The following is a 15,340-nucleotide window of genomic DNA, read 5'->3' as shown; positions in this document are numbered from 1 at the left end:
CTCAGTAGTGTCAAAAGAAGAGTAAAAAAATGCCACATACTTGTTTCACAATGCAAGAAAACTATTCTGAAGAAAGATTTAGTAAACCAGTAATCGTCAAATAACTATTGCAATTAAAGTCTATGAAGAAATTATTCAGGAATCTATGTTCTAGACTATACTTATGTAATTTTATAGAAGATACATTTCATATGAATTGTATGAGCTTTTTTTTTTACATTAGCAAAGAATGTATTTGCTAAAAATTGCAGTGATTTTATTTTAAGTTTAACACAGGGAAAAAAAATATATACAGTTTAGTCCCTGGAAATTAATTAACATTTTTACAGGTCTTGGGTGATTTTCTTTTTGATCAGGGAGAAACAAAGTCACTGATTTTTGGGAATATGTTCCATCTGTAAACAACTCCCAGGCACAAACAACCCTGCTTTGTTGAGCTGCTAAGTTCTTGAACCTGCTGAGTTAGCAAGGATGTCCACACCAGGGTGTTGAGAAGGGGAGCATTAAATATCACTCAAAATAGGGTTCTCATTCCTCCATACTCTTTGTTTGGCTATCACCATCACGAGGGCCTCTACCATGCTAAATGCCATAGAAAGCTACCTGACACAATCTGCAGTGCATTCTTTACCTTCCACAAGCAAACCATCAGAATCTATTAAAATTACTTTACGCCGATAGCACTAGAGACATGACAAATCACAGGCCAAGAGTCAGATACCAAAGAATGTGTCTCAGGGCGTTGGGGCCAGCCCCATTTGCAAGCAAATGATATTGTGTGAAGCTGGCATGCTCAGTGCATGACAAACTGATGCAATTTCAGTACTGTCGGAGAAGCTGGGTGAGATTTCTCTGATGCTGGCTATGGTTAGTGTACAGAATTGTGCAGAGTTCCCAGATTTGAATCACTTGGGGCCTGAGAGGGCTTCACTTGACAAGCCACAAATAATTACACTACACTCTTTCAATTGTACTCTATTATTTTGCCTCTTATCTCTAGGCTTTGAGGACTCATGAACAAGCAAGGTCGCTTCTATTTTGACCGTGATACAACAAAACATTGTTCTTTCGTGATATGATAAATAAAACACAGCCCTGCGGACTAAACATTTTTATCAGGCCTATTTTCCACTTTTATAAGCAACAACAACTTTGGAAGCTTGTTAGAAGAGTAGAGATTGGGAATAACCATGCAGGCAAGTTCATGAGCTTTTGACTTAGGAGTGTGATACAGCTATCTCGTTATAGTAAAAACTCATTTGAGAAACAAGGCATTAAGTTCTTAGCCCTTAACAGATAACAGTTATATCTGTGATTACTTTAAGCAGGTTTTTACCCCCTTTCAAATCAACAATTTTTGACAATTTAGTGGCCGGGTAGCAAAAAATAGTTTTGAATGTGCAGCATGTTGCCAGTAAGCTTCAAAGCTAAAGTAGCTGCATTTTCTGTATCCTTTCACAAAATGCGTTATTTAAACACCTTGGCAGCTAGGAAATTTTTGCACTAGTGGTATTATCCTGGCCACTGAATTAAAAAAGGGCAATGACATTCATAACAGTCACACTTTAAAAAAAAGGGGGGGGGGCAAAAGAAAAAGCAGTGGCTTTCATGGTTTAAGTATCTGACTTCTAGTCATCTCTTCTTAGTTTACACAACTTTTGCCTATCAGAAGAAATTCCCTTCTCCCATGGTCTAGGCAGAAAAATGGCTTTTAATCTAGAGTTCTGTTTACAAACTAGATGGTACCACGTTTTGTTCAGCCTTAAAACTACAACGGAGGTTTTCTGAAGCTGCAGTTAGATACAAACCATCTAGTAATAAAGGAAAAATTCAACTATGAAGACTAAATGCACACAGAGAGAAAACGGTTCTATCAAGTACCTTACAACTGTTTCTGATTCCATTTAACATATTTTCTTTATGTTTATTTTTAGGTAAATATATAGTAGCAAGTACGCACCAAAAGGTAAAAGGAAAATGTTAAAGGACTCAGTTGAAAGCATTGAACTTTCAATACATTCCCTTATACTGTCTCTCATTCAGACCAATATAAGTACTATATTTCTTGAGAAGAAACAATTACTATCCTTAATAACACTTCTAACAATTTCTTGCCAAGTTGTTTAAAAACACATCTGAAAACGTACTTCCCCTCTTCCCCACTGGCACTAAGAATTCATGGCAAAATCTGGAAGTCTGACATTGTAACATTCCAGCAAAGAGAATGCGAAACTGAAACTACAAAGGAACAGGTTTTGATATAGAGGAGAATTCCAGAAAGGGAATAAAACCCAAATATATTCAGCTGTACTTCAGAATCTACATGAGGTTCAGAATCTCTGCATCAAACAGGAATTTTTAAAATATGCAGAGGAAATAGTGCAAAGTTTGTAGTCCTTACAATCACACATCCACAAGCACATTCTGAGTGCTCAGCAAAAGAAAAGGCCTCTGACATTTTCTATTCAATACTGAAAATAGATGTTTCCAGTGTCTACGGATTTTTTACGCTCCCTCAGTACAACATACATGGAAGTTAGATCTCTGGCTTTTAGAAGAAGAATGGATCTTTATTTAAAACCAAGCATTTAAAAGTCCTTTAACTTGCTTTTAAGAACGGAGTATTTGGGAGATTCATGTAGTGTACATCATTGTGGGACAAATTTTTTCTTAGAATTAGGAAGAAATCAGAAAAGAAAAAGTCTAATAGATTTTCTGATTCTATAGTATATTCTATATTCTACTGGCATCTACAATTAAAATCCAAGTTTGCTTTGCTTATTTTTCCTGAACATCCCTTATTTCGTATCTTTCAATCAAAGTAATTATTTTTCTAGCATTGCCTGATGTTACTATAGATATATTAGTCCATTAATTCATGATAAAAAAGAAGACACGTTCCTTATGTTTCCACATCTCAAAAGAACAAGAAAGTTAGATTGGAATTGCCATCACAGTTTGACTGCAAGGAAGACACATGACCAGGAAGCCTTATTCCTGGAAAGAGTTTGACTACTAAGTAAAGAGTACATCAGGGGATCTATATGCCAACAAACAGAACTGTGACACACTGCAAGACCAGGAGTAAAGGAAGTACGTATGGTTGCTTTTCATAAAAGCAGTTTGCTGTAATCAATACAAACTCACTGCTGAACAATTGATTGTTTCACCACATAATCAAGACTCTTTCTTTGTCCTTATATAAAAGATGATAGGTAAGCTTTATATTTCATTATTTTCCAATTTGGAGATACTGCAGCACATGAATACCTTCTGCCTAGGCATAAAAAGAGAATTCATTTTTAAAAAGTGAATCAACTGCAGGAGGAGACAAGGAATAAATAAAAACAAATAACAAAGATTGGCAATTCTTATCTCGCAGCTTTTAGGGTAGGCTAAGAAGAGAAAAGACTTTCACCTAAGTTTTATACCATTTTCATTATACTGAAGAATTAAACAGTCAAACAATAATAATACCATTTTAGATTGGCATTACTTTTCACAGCATCTCATCAGGTAAACAACAACTGCCCAAAGTAGACAACCCTTTCTGAGAGTGATTTTTGAAACTCTGTTCCATGTACACAATTCAACAACTGTCACCTAGAGGCCCTGGTCTTAACTGAGATTCACAAACACTGTGACACACAAATAAATAATATACTAAATGGAAGATGCAGTGGAGGTTTGACTGTCATTTCTTATAAATTACTTACTCTAGCTACACTGGTGGCAGCTTCGACATGCAAAAGCATCTTTTCAGATTTCCTGTTTATATGCTTTTAGAGCTGAAGGGTTGTTTTGAACAGGAGGTGGAGCTCTCACTGCACCAGCAGAGGAGCAATGAGAGGAAACACATCTTGTTTAAAACCTGGAATGGAGACGGTGCTCTTTTCCCATGGTATGCTCTTTCTGTCCTATCTTATTACCTAAAAGTATCTAAGTGTTACTGTTGTGCCCCAAATACTTCATTTAAAAAAATCCCAACAACTACACAATACTTCTTGGTTGATGTGAAATGCTTCTAAGATGACATATAGGTTGAAATAATAATAATAAAAAGACTGTTGTCAGAAAGAGATCATCCATGTTTCAGCTACATCTTTATCACCAAGACATCTAAGAATAGTTGGTTAACAGACTACATACACTTCTTTCATTTCCCATTTAAAATACTACTTTCAAATGGAATAACACCACTTCTGCTTTGTCATCAAAATCCCTCTACAAGTTGTTATTTTAGCATTCCCTAAGCCAAAAACTGAAAATGAAAGGTTCATAGAAGTTGTCATGACTCTTTTAAACCAGAGAGATAATGGTTGCTTACGATAAGAGCATTCAAAACGAAAGCTTTCATTTGCACAGTTCCATGGTGTACTAGTATTTAGAATCCAGATTAAAATCTAAGTACTTCCACTGTACTCAAATGTAGCACTGAAATTCTACCAGCAAGCACTCTGCAATGCAAGGCTCTTTTCTCTATGTCCTCCTCACTGCCAGCGAACCAGAAAGACCTTTCTTCACCTCAGCAAAGCTGGACTGAGGCTGACTAAACTTTGTCCTCAGTAGCCTCTTGAGTAAGAAACACAATTATGTCACTAAGCAGCAGTATAAAGTCCCATCAATTTCCTTCCTATTTCCTGAGAATTCAAAGATAATCATTACAAGAAACAAGAAACACTAAGATTCACATACATTCAGCATCCAAGCAAACCTTTAATTCCCAGATATAAAAAAAAAAAATCATGAAGGAAATTAGAAAGAGAGACAGCTAAGGCCAAGAAGAACGTGTTTGTGTAAATTAGCAGCCCAAACAACATTATTCACAAAGAACACAAAAATTGAAGTCTGCTAGTGGGTGAATATCTGGTGGTTTTGTATTTTCCAGCAGATAACTTTGAATTGTAATGGTCTGAAGACTTGCCATTTAAAGTTCCCAGTTATTCTAAAAAATTAATACCTATCATTAAAAAGACAACTTTCTAAAACTGCTCCTGCAATACGAAGTTACTTTAATAACCTTGTCACTGCTGTAGAAGAAAAACACACCTTTAACTTCTTCAGGATTCACTGCTCCCCTACCATAAAAATGATATCATACACTGAAATTCCAAAATGACTTTATAGATGCCACAACAATGATGACTAATTATAAATTAAACCTGGAATCAGTTACATCAAGCATTAAAAAGTCTGAAGACCAATTAAATGTGTGTTATGGTAATAAAAATCCAGAGACATCTATTACACTTTCCTTCCTGTTGGATTTTACAGCCCGGGGTATTCTCATTCCTGGAGAGTAAAAAGTGGACATAGGCTTAACAGTATCTGCGCTGACAAGCTTTTACTTCCATACTACACAGCAAGAAAACACCAAATGGAACAGTAAAGCACAAATTCCCCTAATGAAATAACTCGATTGCTAGTGTTGTATTATTAGCAAAATGTTGCCACTACCACCTCTCAAAGATTCAATGGAATGAAAATAAATCTTTATTGTGATGCACGTTTGAACATTCTGCCAGCTCCTGTCTTTCTGAAAATGCAACTTCCTCATCAAAACCACAGACCAGTGGATCTTGAGAGTGAACTGCGTTTACTGACACAATATGTCAAGTTTTGGTCTTTCAGACAGTAAACTGATATGAGTCAACATGCTGCTCCTTCTTTCTTCTACTGCTGACACAGGCAGAAACACTGCAGAAATACATCAAAAGTGATTTCTTGCTCAGAGAAATCTTACATGGCCCCTTCCACTTGGATTTCATGACTGTGATTTGGAAGGGGAAGTTGGGGTGGATCAATTGCACAACAATCAGAGATGACTGGAGCTGTATGTCTGTCTAATCTGTCTACAACCTGAAGCAGATTAAATACGCTAAAAAGAAAACAGCTTTAACTGACTGTTACAGATGTGAGTACATTCTGTTAGTTTTTTACTTTGGTTTTACCTTCTCCAGCTTCTGCCTTAGCTGCCTTCATGCGCACTGAAAAAATTCTCTGTGCCTTACTTTATACACTTTGAGTTCCCTTTGTATACTAAGTGGTCAGTTTCATATCACTGGCTTAAAGTCTGTCAACAGGAAAGCTGACAGGAGGGAAAAAAATTAATCATTGCTGCTGACAAGTACAAAAGTTAACAACAACAAAAAAGATATTTTCAATAACAGCACACTTTGCCTTAAATTATCAGGTCTGTTTCTTTCACTAATACATGCTCCTTCATTGGAATTAAAATTTGTTTTTTAAACAATGTTCCTATATAGCATATTTCTAATATTATAGATTCATTGGCATTGTCAAGTTATCTTAATCTTATTCATTTCCCCATGCAAGAGAGAAAAGTATCTGTACAGACCTACTCTAGCCAGCATGTCGAAGTCAGTGATTCTCCCCCTCTACTCCACGTGAAGTCTCACCAGAGAGTACTGGAGCACCTCTGCTATGAGGACAGGCTGAGAGAGTTGGGGTTGTTCAGCCTGGAGAAGAGAAGGCTCTTGGAGGACCTTAGAGCAGCTTCTAATATTGAAAGGGACTACAAGAAAGCTGGGGAGAGGCTTTTTACAAAGGCTTGTAATGACCAGACGAGGGTAAATGGCTTTAAATTGGTAGGGGGAAGATTTAAATTAAACATTAGGAAGTAATTCTTCACAATGAGGGTGGTGAGGCACTGGCACAGGTTGCCCAGAGAAGTTGTGAATGCCCCCTCCCTAGCAAGTGTTCAAGGCCAGGTTGGACGAGGCTTTGAGCAGCTGGGTCTGGTGGAAGGTGTCAAGCCCACGGCAGGGAGTTGGAATGAGATGACCTTTAAGGTCCCTTCCAACCCAAACCATTCTACAATTCTATGATTCTACTCTTGACTCCCTCGTGGAGATACCAGGACACCTGACACTGGAAGAGGTTGCCCAGGGTGGCTGCCCCATCCCTGGAGGTGTTCAAGGCCAGGATGGATGGGACCTTGGACAGCCTAATTTAGTGAGATGTCCCTGCTTATGACAGGGACGTTGGAAAAAGATGACCTTTAAGGTCCCTTCCAACCCTAACTATTCTATGATTCTATAATTCTATCTAAAAATTCTCTATGAAGACACTAAGACAAAAAAAAAAATCTAATTGACCTAACAGATCTAATATTTCTATCTAACCTCTTTGAACTTGGAGTTACTGGTCTGTCACTGATTCCAAAAGGACCTGTGTTACAAGGTAACACTTGGTGAGCTTGTACAAACCAGAATGGTAAGCAACAAGTTTTCACACTGGCAAATTTCATACTCAAGACAGAGATCCCATTCATATTTTCTAAAACTTCAAAGTTCACATAGTCCAGAGACTCAGTGAAAGGGTTAGAACAGTAATACTTCAAACTGCTTTTATGTAAACTCATTCCCATAATTACTTCCTTCATGCTTTATAACTACAATACTTATAAATATATCCCCTTTATCTTCACATTCATCACTTGCTATTGTGGCTTACTCTTAGGCTTCATGTGGAAGAACATCTAAAAAATCCCCTTCTTGATTTTATGCACACTTACTTTAACAGTAAAGAGTGCTGAAATACATAAGCTATACCAAACTTTAAGTCCTGGCAGTTTTATACTTCCATAAACAAACGGTATAGCCCAGTAATTAAACTGCTATTTCTACAGAGGTGAAGTCTATGGACACTCAAAAAATCCACAGTACTTTAGGATTCTACCTGTCATATCTTACTTGGACAACATTTGCAACTCCTGGAGCAATTTGTGGAGAGTAGTATCGGAAGTGTTAATTAAAAACGTAGTAAGCACATGTGTCAGTCAAGTATGCCCCCTGCTCTACAACACATTTAAATGTATGTCACCTTGACCTGCAATATACCACTGTAAAATTCTTTTGGTCAATATAAATCAAATGTACACTAATTTATTCAGCAAGTTTCCTAGCATCTGAATCAACTTTAGAAATCTAACTAGTATTTATTATTCTGTTATTGACAAAGGAAGCATATTTAAATGATAACAAGAACACATGGGTGTCATTTCGAAGTTGAATTGTTCCCTAGGGACATCCTTAGTAAGCGTCTACATTTAAAGGTCATTCACTGTCAAATTATGAACAACTGTTGCATTTATTAGCACAGGCTCAATAGTTTGGAAGCTAGTGTCATCAATTTAAACTGACAATGAAATCTAATTGTCCACAAAGAAAACAGACATTTTCCTTATTCTGTGTTTCACCATTTTACATACATCTCAAACAGACAAGTGCAAATTTACTCTTTTTTTGCGGGGGTGAGGGGTATGGAAAAAACATGTTCAAAATCAGAGGACAAGCACTTTAGTTACAAAGGTGGAAAAGAGTAAATTTCATATTTACTTCGTTGACAGTTTGGCATAATAGACTTTCTTTTCGTTTTTCTTCCTAACCTTTCCTTTCCTAAACCAAACAATCACTGGTCAAGACTTCACCCTTTCTAGTTCTTACTTTCTTGGTAGTTTTTCCTTTGAAGCTAGGAGGAATTCCCAGTTTCTGTGGAAAGCCACTTCCTCTCTCTCCCCAGAACTGCATTCCACTATTTTAAAGGTAGCCGGTGGTTGATGGGTCTCAGTCTGACCCATTTTTCCAGGGCTGCCTAGCCATACCAAGGATAAAAAAAATATTATCTGAAACAACAGGTTTCACGGAAAACAAGCTGAAAACAAACCAGGAAGTTGATAATGAGCTTCCTTAAATGAAAGGACAAATATTCTTGTTGTATCTTTTCTTTACAGTAGCAGCCCGAATCCAAGAGGAACTGGATTCTGTTCTGCTAAAGAGAAGGAAACAGAGATTTGGAGATGTCAGGAAGTTGTATTTCGGTAGACATGCAGAGTCACCGCAGTGAGGAAGCGCCCGCTTCCAATCTCTTATTCCATTCAGGAGGTCACCACAGTCCCTGTTGTTAGCAAAGAAACCACACTTCTCAAAAACCCTTTTTTCAGCTCTGTTTCTCCACAATGGCCCCCAATAGTAAAGAAGTTACCCTCTTTTAGCCCCTGGCACACTACTGGGCTGGTGGGAAACCCGCATGTGAGCAAACTCCTATCTACCCCAAGCTCCATCATCCTGTTCTGTTATTAACCACAACATCTCTGATAGTTCCTTGTTTCCCCTCCTCCAAGAAAACACTTAATTCTGAGCAAGTCAGCACTTGTGGGAACGAGAATAGCAGAAAATCAACTGTGTAAAGTTGTATTCTTTTCATCACAGAATCACAGAATGGTTTAGGTTGGAAGGGATCATTAAAGGTCCAATCCCCTCCAACGGGCAGGGATATCTTCAACTAGATCAAGTTGCTCAGAGCCCCATCCAACCTGACCTTGAATGTTTCCAGGTATGACACCTCTACTACCTCTCTGGGCAACCTTTTTCTGTGTTTCACCACCCACAAAGTAAAAAATTCTTTCTTAGATCTAGTCTTAATATTCCCTCTTTTAGTTTAAAAGCATTACCCCTTGTCCTATTGCTACACCCCCTGCTAAAAAGTCTCTCTCCGTCTTTCTCATAAGCCCCTTTTAAGTACTGAAAGGTTGCAATGAGATCTTCCCAGTGCCTCCTCTTCTCCAGGCTGAACAGTCCCAACTTTCCTCACAGGAGAGGGGTAGAGCCAGCTCCACAGCTATGCTTCTTTTGATGCAGCATTGGACACAGTTGGTTTTCTGGGCTGTGAGCACACACTGCCAGCCATGCTGGCTGTCTCAAATCACTTCCATGTCCTCCACATGCCCTACCATAGCTTGTAGGAGGTCCTGTTCCATGATCTTCATAGAGGTGAGGCTGACAGGTCTGTCATTCGCAGGGTCATCCTTTCTACCCTTCGTAAAAATGAGTTCAATGCTTCCCTTTTTCCAGTCACCAAGAATTCACCTGACTGCCATAACTTTTCAAATATCATGGAGAGTGGCTTGGCAACTACATCAGCCAACTCCCTTGAGGCTCTGAGATGCACCTCATCAGGTTCCATAGACTTATGTGTGCTCAGATTCACCAGAGGGTCACGAAACCTACATTCTGGTACAGTGTGAGGGACTTCGCTCTCTCCCTGTCTTGAGGTCACTCAGTCCAGGGGTGCGGGAAGAGGGGTTGCCAGTTAAGACTGAAGCAAAAATATTGTTGATTACCTCAGTCTTCTCCTTGTCTTCAGCAGTTTGCCAGTCATGTTCATCAGGCAGGGTACACTTCTTTTGATCTTCTGCACCACACTCTCTTTTAAATGTTAATACTATGTAAGCCTGATGACGCACAATAACTGAAATTTAATTATCTATATAATTCCATGGAAAAAAACATACTTCATGTACATACACTGCACTAGCCTAGGATCACACCTATCCCCTTTAATTTGAAGGATACGTTTCAAAGAGATTCAATACTTCAGTGTTGCTTCCTCCGCTTATCTCAACTTTTCTAATTCATCAGATTCAGGTGGCACAGAAGATCTACTTAATCACAAAGTCTTCAACATGCTGCTATCCCCATATTTTACAGCAGTATCTAGCAAACCCACAGCTTCTGACTATTAACCTCCACATAATGAGGTCCAAAAGAATGAGAGCTGATGTGGTTTGGAGATGGCAATGTTCACAAGCTCCAGCCTTCAAAAGCGAAATCAGGCTTTTGCTCAGTGCAAAATAATTCTTATGTTACTGTTTCTTCTTAGGTAAATCTCTCTGCCTACACACTATCTTCCCAGCTAGTGCAGAGCAATGGTAAGCTCTCATTAACCTTGGTTTTGCTGGAGGGAGGGCTTACAGTATATTCATTTGCATTGACCATGAATTTCTATGCTTGGAACAATACTTATGCAAATTATTTAACAATGTAAAAACCTGACAATTAAGTTAGAATAAGCCTTGCTCACTCATCATCCATAAAGTCTTTAAAACATAAAGGAAATCAACATGTTATTATCAGAATAGACTTCCCTATCTTCTCCCGCAAGCATGCCTGACCCAGAGGAACTTTAGTTATGACTTCTAGTACAGTTTCACAGTCAGGGAAATCCTTAAACCAATGCACTTGACGGCATAAAGCATGGTAATTTATTGTATGCGATGTGGTATAGAAGCCCCTTCATCTGATTGAAGAGGCAAAGTAATCACACAGGAGCAACTACTAAGCTCTGCTGAGCCAGAGCAAGTTTCACATGCATGAGTTTGACTCATCACCAGTGGAACTAAAAGGAACAGGGCTGTAATGATCAACAGTGCTGTAATAATCAAACATTTTCACTTTCAAGATAGTTTTCTTGAATGACTTCTAGAAATAAACAGTTTCATTTCTGATTTCTTTGAAGCTTAACATTCATAAAATTTAAAGCCCCAAATCCTCCAGATAGCAGGATTCACTGCCAGAATTACTATTAAAGAAACAAAAAGCACAATAAAAACAAAGACTAAAAAGGTTATGGCTATGAAAAATTTTGTTTGAGTGATATGCACACCTTAAAAATCACTATCCCTTCAACCAACCTGTCCAAGTAGGACATGCTGGGATCAGTTTCTGCTATTGCAACCACACTCAATAAGAATGTTTTAAAACCAGTCTAATTCCCCCAAAATGACGCAACATGTCGTTTGGGACCATTTGCCACTTCTACGTTCAACCAAGAGGCAGAAATATGAATGCAGTTACACTTCCATGTTAAAGCATCTAAAGTGTTTTACACGGCTTGTAAATATTTGCCTGTACCAAGGACCAAAGAATATATACAGCATTAGCATCAGGTTAGCTACCTAGCACCAAAGGAGAAATGCACTCGCTTCATGCAATTATGCCTACATGGATCAAACCTACAGGAGTAAATTTTTTCCCTAGCGTTTCTTAACAGGTCAGAACTACCAAATCAATACCCTTAATAAAAGAAGCTAGCTTTGAATATCCACTTTCAGTCACATGCCCTGGGCCCCAGTACAGAGCACGTGTCCACTCCGCAACGTGTGGGAAAGTTTACAACTCAACAGCTCCATCAGATGACAAAACCACCGACATGAAAAAGTCTTCTGGAAATTGTGTAAACTGAGCCCTCTACTGAAGCAGGGTCAGCTAGAAGAGGCTGCCCAGGACCACAGCCAGTTAGGTTTGAGAACCTCCAAGAATGGAGACTTCACAATCTTTTTGGACTACCTCCACCAGTGCTTGACGACTCTCATGGTAACAAAACGGTGTTGTGTTATGTTTAAATGGCAGTCACTGTATTTTGATGTGTGCCCACTGCAACTTGTCCAGGCACTGAGAACCACCGAGAACAGCCTCACTCCCTTTTCCTCATTCCCTCCCTTCAGATTACTAGAGCACAGTAACGAGATCCCCTGATCCTTCTCTTCTCCAGTCTCAACAGCCTTTCCTTACACAAGAGATCACAGAATCACAGAATGAGCCAAGTCGGAAAGGAGCCATAAGCATCATTGAGTCCAACTCCTATCCCTGCATACGACAACCCCAAAATTAACACTATAGAATCATTAAGATTGTGCTTACTTAACCATGTCCTGAAGTGTCACATCTATATATTTTTTTAATACCTCCAGGAAATGAGACTCCAACACTTCCCTGGGCAGCCTCTTCCAATGCTTGACTGCTCTTTCAGTGAAGAAATTTTTCCTAAAATCCAATTTGAAACTCCCCTGGCACAACTTGAGGCCATATCCTCTCATCCTATCACCTGTCACTTGGAAGAAGAGACCAGCATCTCACTACAACCTCCCTACACGCAATTGTAGAGAGCAATAAGGTCCACCCTGAGCTGCTGCCATCAAGGCTCATTTTCCAGCCCCTTCGCCAGCTTCACTGCCCTTCTCTGGACAAGCTCCATTATATTTAAATGGTATTCGCTGTATTTTGATGTGCAGTCATTGCCACTTTTCCTGTCACTAGGCAGACTGTTCCAATGCTTTACCACTCCTTCAGTAAATAAATTTTTCCTAATATCCAATCTAAGCCTACCCTGGCGCAACTTGAGGCCATCTCCTCTTGTCCTATCACTTGGGAGAAGAGACTAACATCTGCCACACTACTACCTCCTTTCAGGGAGTTGCAGAGAGCAACAAGGTCTCCCGTCAGCCTCCTCATCTCCAAGCTAAATGACCTCAGCTTGCTCAGTCTCCCCTTCCTCACACTAAGCCCCACACCGTCCTCTCTCCCCATGCCAGGGAGAGCCCAGATCAAGACCCCATGCCCAGAAGCGCCCCTCATGGCAGGCACCAACCATCTCTCCCCACTCACTGCCTCATGCTTCACGACCCCGCAGTGCCAACCTCGTGCGTGGTGGAAGATGCATGGAAGGTGTGTGCGTGGAGATGCCAGGAGCATGTGTGGCAGGAGATATTGTATGAGTGCATGCCCACATGGTGGAAGATGTTGGGCGGCTCATGTGAGGCAGGAGATGCTGGGTGGGCACGTGATGGATGTCGGGGGCCCACATGTGGCAGGAGATGTTGAGGAGTGTGTGCATTGCAGGAGATGCAGGGGGCACAGGTGGCGGAGGGGCGCATGCAGAAGATGCAGGGAGTATGCATGGCAGAAGATGAAGGGAGGTCATGGCAGGAGATGCTGAATGGGTGTGCATGCTAGGAGATGCTGGGAGTACGCATGGCAGGAGATGCTGGTGGCATGTGGCGGGAGATGTTGAGTGGTTGCACAAGCTGGAAGATGCTAGGGCACATGTGGCAGGACAGGCCGGGGCGTGCATGGCAGCAGATGCTGGGAGTGCATGCGGTGGGAGATGCTGAGTGGGCATGCATGCTAGGAGCTCCTGGGATCATGTGTGGTGGGAGATGCCGGGGGTGCGCACATGGCAGAAGATGCTGGGAGCACGTGTGGCAGGAGATGCCAAGGGCGTGCATGCCGGGAGATGCTGGGGGTGCATGTGGCAGGAGATGCAGGAGGCAGGTGTGGCAGGTGGGCATGTGGCGGGAAATGCTGGTGGCATGCATGGAAGGAGATGCTGGGAGCGAGTGTGGCCAGAGATACCAAGTGGGCATGCATGCCGTGAGGTGTTGGTTCATGTGTGGCAGGAGATGCCACGGGTGTACAAGGCAGGAGATGCTGAGAGCATGCATGGCAGGAGATGCTGGGCAATCACACGCGTGGCAGGAGATGCCAGGGGTGCATGCGCAGGTAGATGATGGGAGCACGCGTGGCAGGAGATGCCAGGGTGGTGTATGCCAGGAGATGTGGGGCACGTGCGTGGTGGGAGATGCTGAAGGTGCAAGCGTGGCAGGAGATACCGAAGAGTATGTGTGGTGGGAGATGCTGGGGAACACGCGTGGCAGAAGATGCCACGGGTGTGCATGCTGGGAGACGCTGGGAGCACGCGTGGCAGCAGGTGCCGGTCAATCCCACCCCCGAGGGCTGCAGGAAAGGCACCTTCACACCGCCCCTCGCGCTCACTGCAGCCACATCGCCCCCATTACCGCGCCCCCCCGGCCCCCTCCCACTCCTGGGGGCGCTGGGGGTTTGTCCCGCCCCGCCGCCCCTCACCGTGTAGCCCCGCTCCAGCTCGCTCTCCTCGTAGCGGAAGGAGGGGATGTACACCTCCATGACGGGTTCCTCGTACCCCCGAACCGCCCCCCAGCCCCAACCGGGCGCTCAAGCGCCCGCGCCGCCCGCCATCGCCGCGCCGCACGTGACCCCGCGCCGCACGTGACCTCCTCGCGCGTCACGTGACTTGTGGGGCGGGGCTGGGCGCCAAGGCCACGCCCCGGGGGGAGGGGGGAAGGGAACCATGGTGGGAGGGGGCGAGGCATAGGAACAATGGCAAAGCGTGGGAGAGGTTTGGTTTAAGCTAAAGTGGAGTTCACTTTCATCTAAGCAATTGTGGTTTTGAAACTTAGGCACAATGTCTGGCAGCATGTTTCCGTTCAGTGTTTTTCCAGCCACTGTTCATTCTTTGTGGACGATAATACCTGGTGTTCAGTGTGATCTGTGCTCAACAGATGTATATTCTTCTGTAATCACCTCTGTCTGCAGCCTCTTCCTGTGTCTGAGGCTCTGGAGCGTGTCCAGAGAAGAGCCAGGAAGCTGGTGAGGGGGCTGGAGCACAAGTCTTACAAGGAGCGGCTGAGGGAACTGGGGTTGTTTAGTCTGGAGAAGAGGAGGCTGAGGGGAGACCTTATTGCTCTCTACAACTACCTGAAAGGAGGTTGTGGAAAGGAGGGAGCTGGCCTCTTCTCCCCAGTGACAGGGGACAGGACAAGGCGGAATGGCCTCAAGCTGCGCCAGGGGAGGTTCAGGCTGGCCATCAGAAAAAAAATTTTTCACAAAAAGGGTCATTGGGTACTGAGAGAGGCTGCCCAGGGAGTGGTGGAGTCACCATC

General features: G+C 42.1%; 1 protein-coding gene across 2 annotated transcripts in view; it reads right to left on the bottom strand.

Moving 5' to 3' along the window:
* The window catches only part of SNX24 (sorting nexin 24), a 93,580-nt gene extending 78,921 nt beyond the window's left edge, over window positions 1–14,659 (bottom strand). For both annotated transcript variants that reach the window (XM_054054236.1, XM_054054237.1), the window contains exon 1: window positions 14,505–14,659. In XM_054054236.1, the coding sequence (XP_053910211.1) occupies window positions 14,505–14,564 (60 nt within the window). In that variant the 5' untranslated portion in view covers window positions 14,565–14,659. The remainder of the gene's footprint in view (window positions 1–14,504) is intronic.
* Between the last annotated feature and the right edge of the window lie 681 nt (window positions 14,660–15,340).

Source organism: Cuculus canorus, chromosome Z (genome assembly GCF_017976375.1).
Source record: "Cuculus canorus isolate bCucCan1 chromosome Z, bCucCan1.pri, whole genome shotgun sequence".
In the NCBI taxonomy this organism is placed as follows: domain Eukaryota; kingdom Metazoa; phylum Chordata; class Aves; order Cuculiformes; family Cuculidae; genus Cuculus; species Cuculus canorus.
The sequence above is the reverse complement of the archived record's forward strand: the minus strand, read 5'-3'. Positions and strand labels throughout refer to the sequence as shown.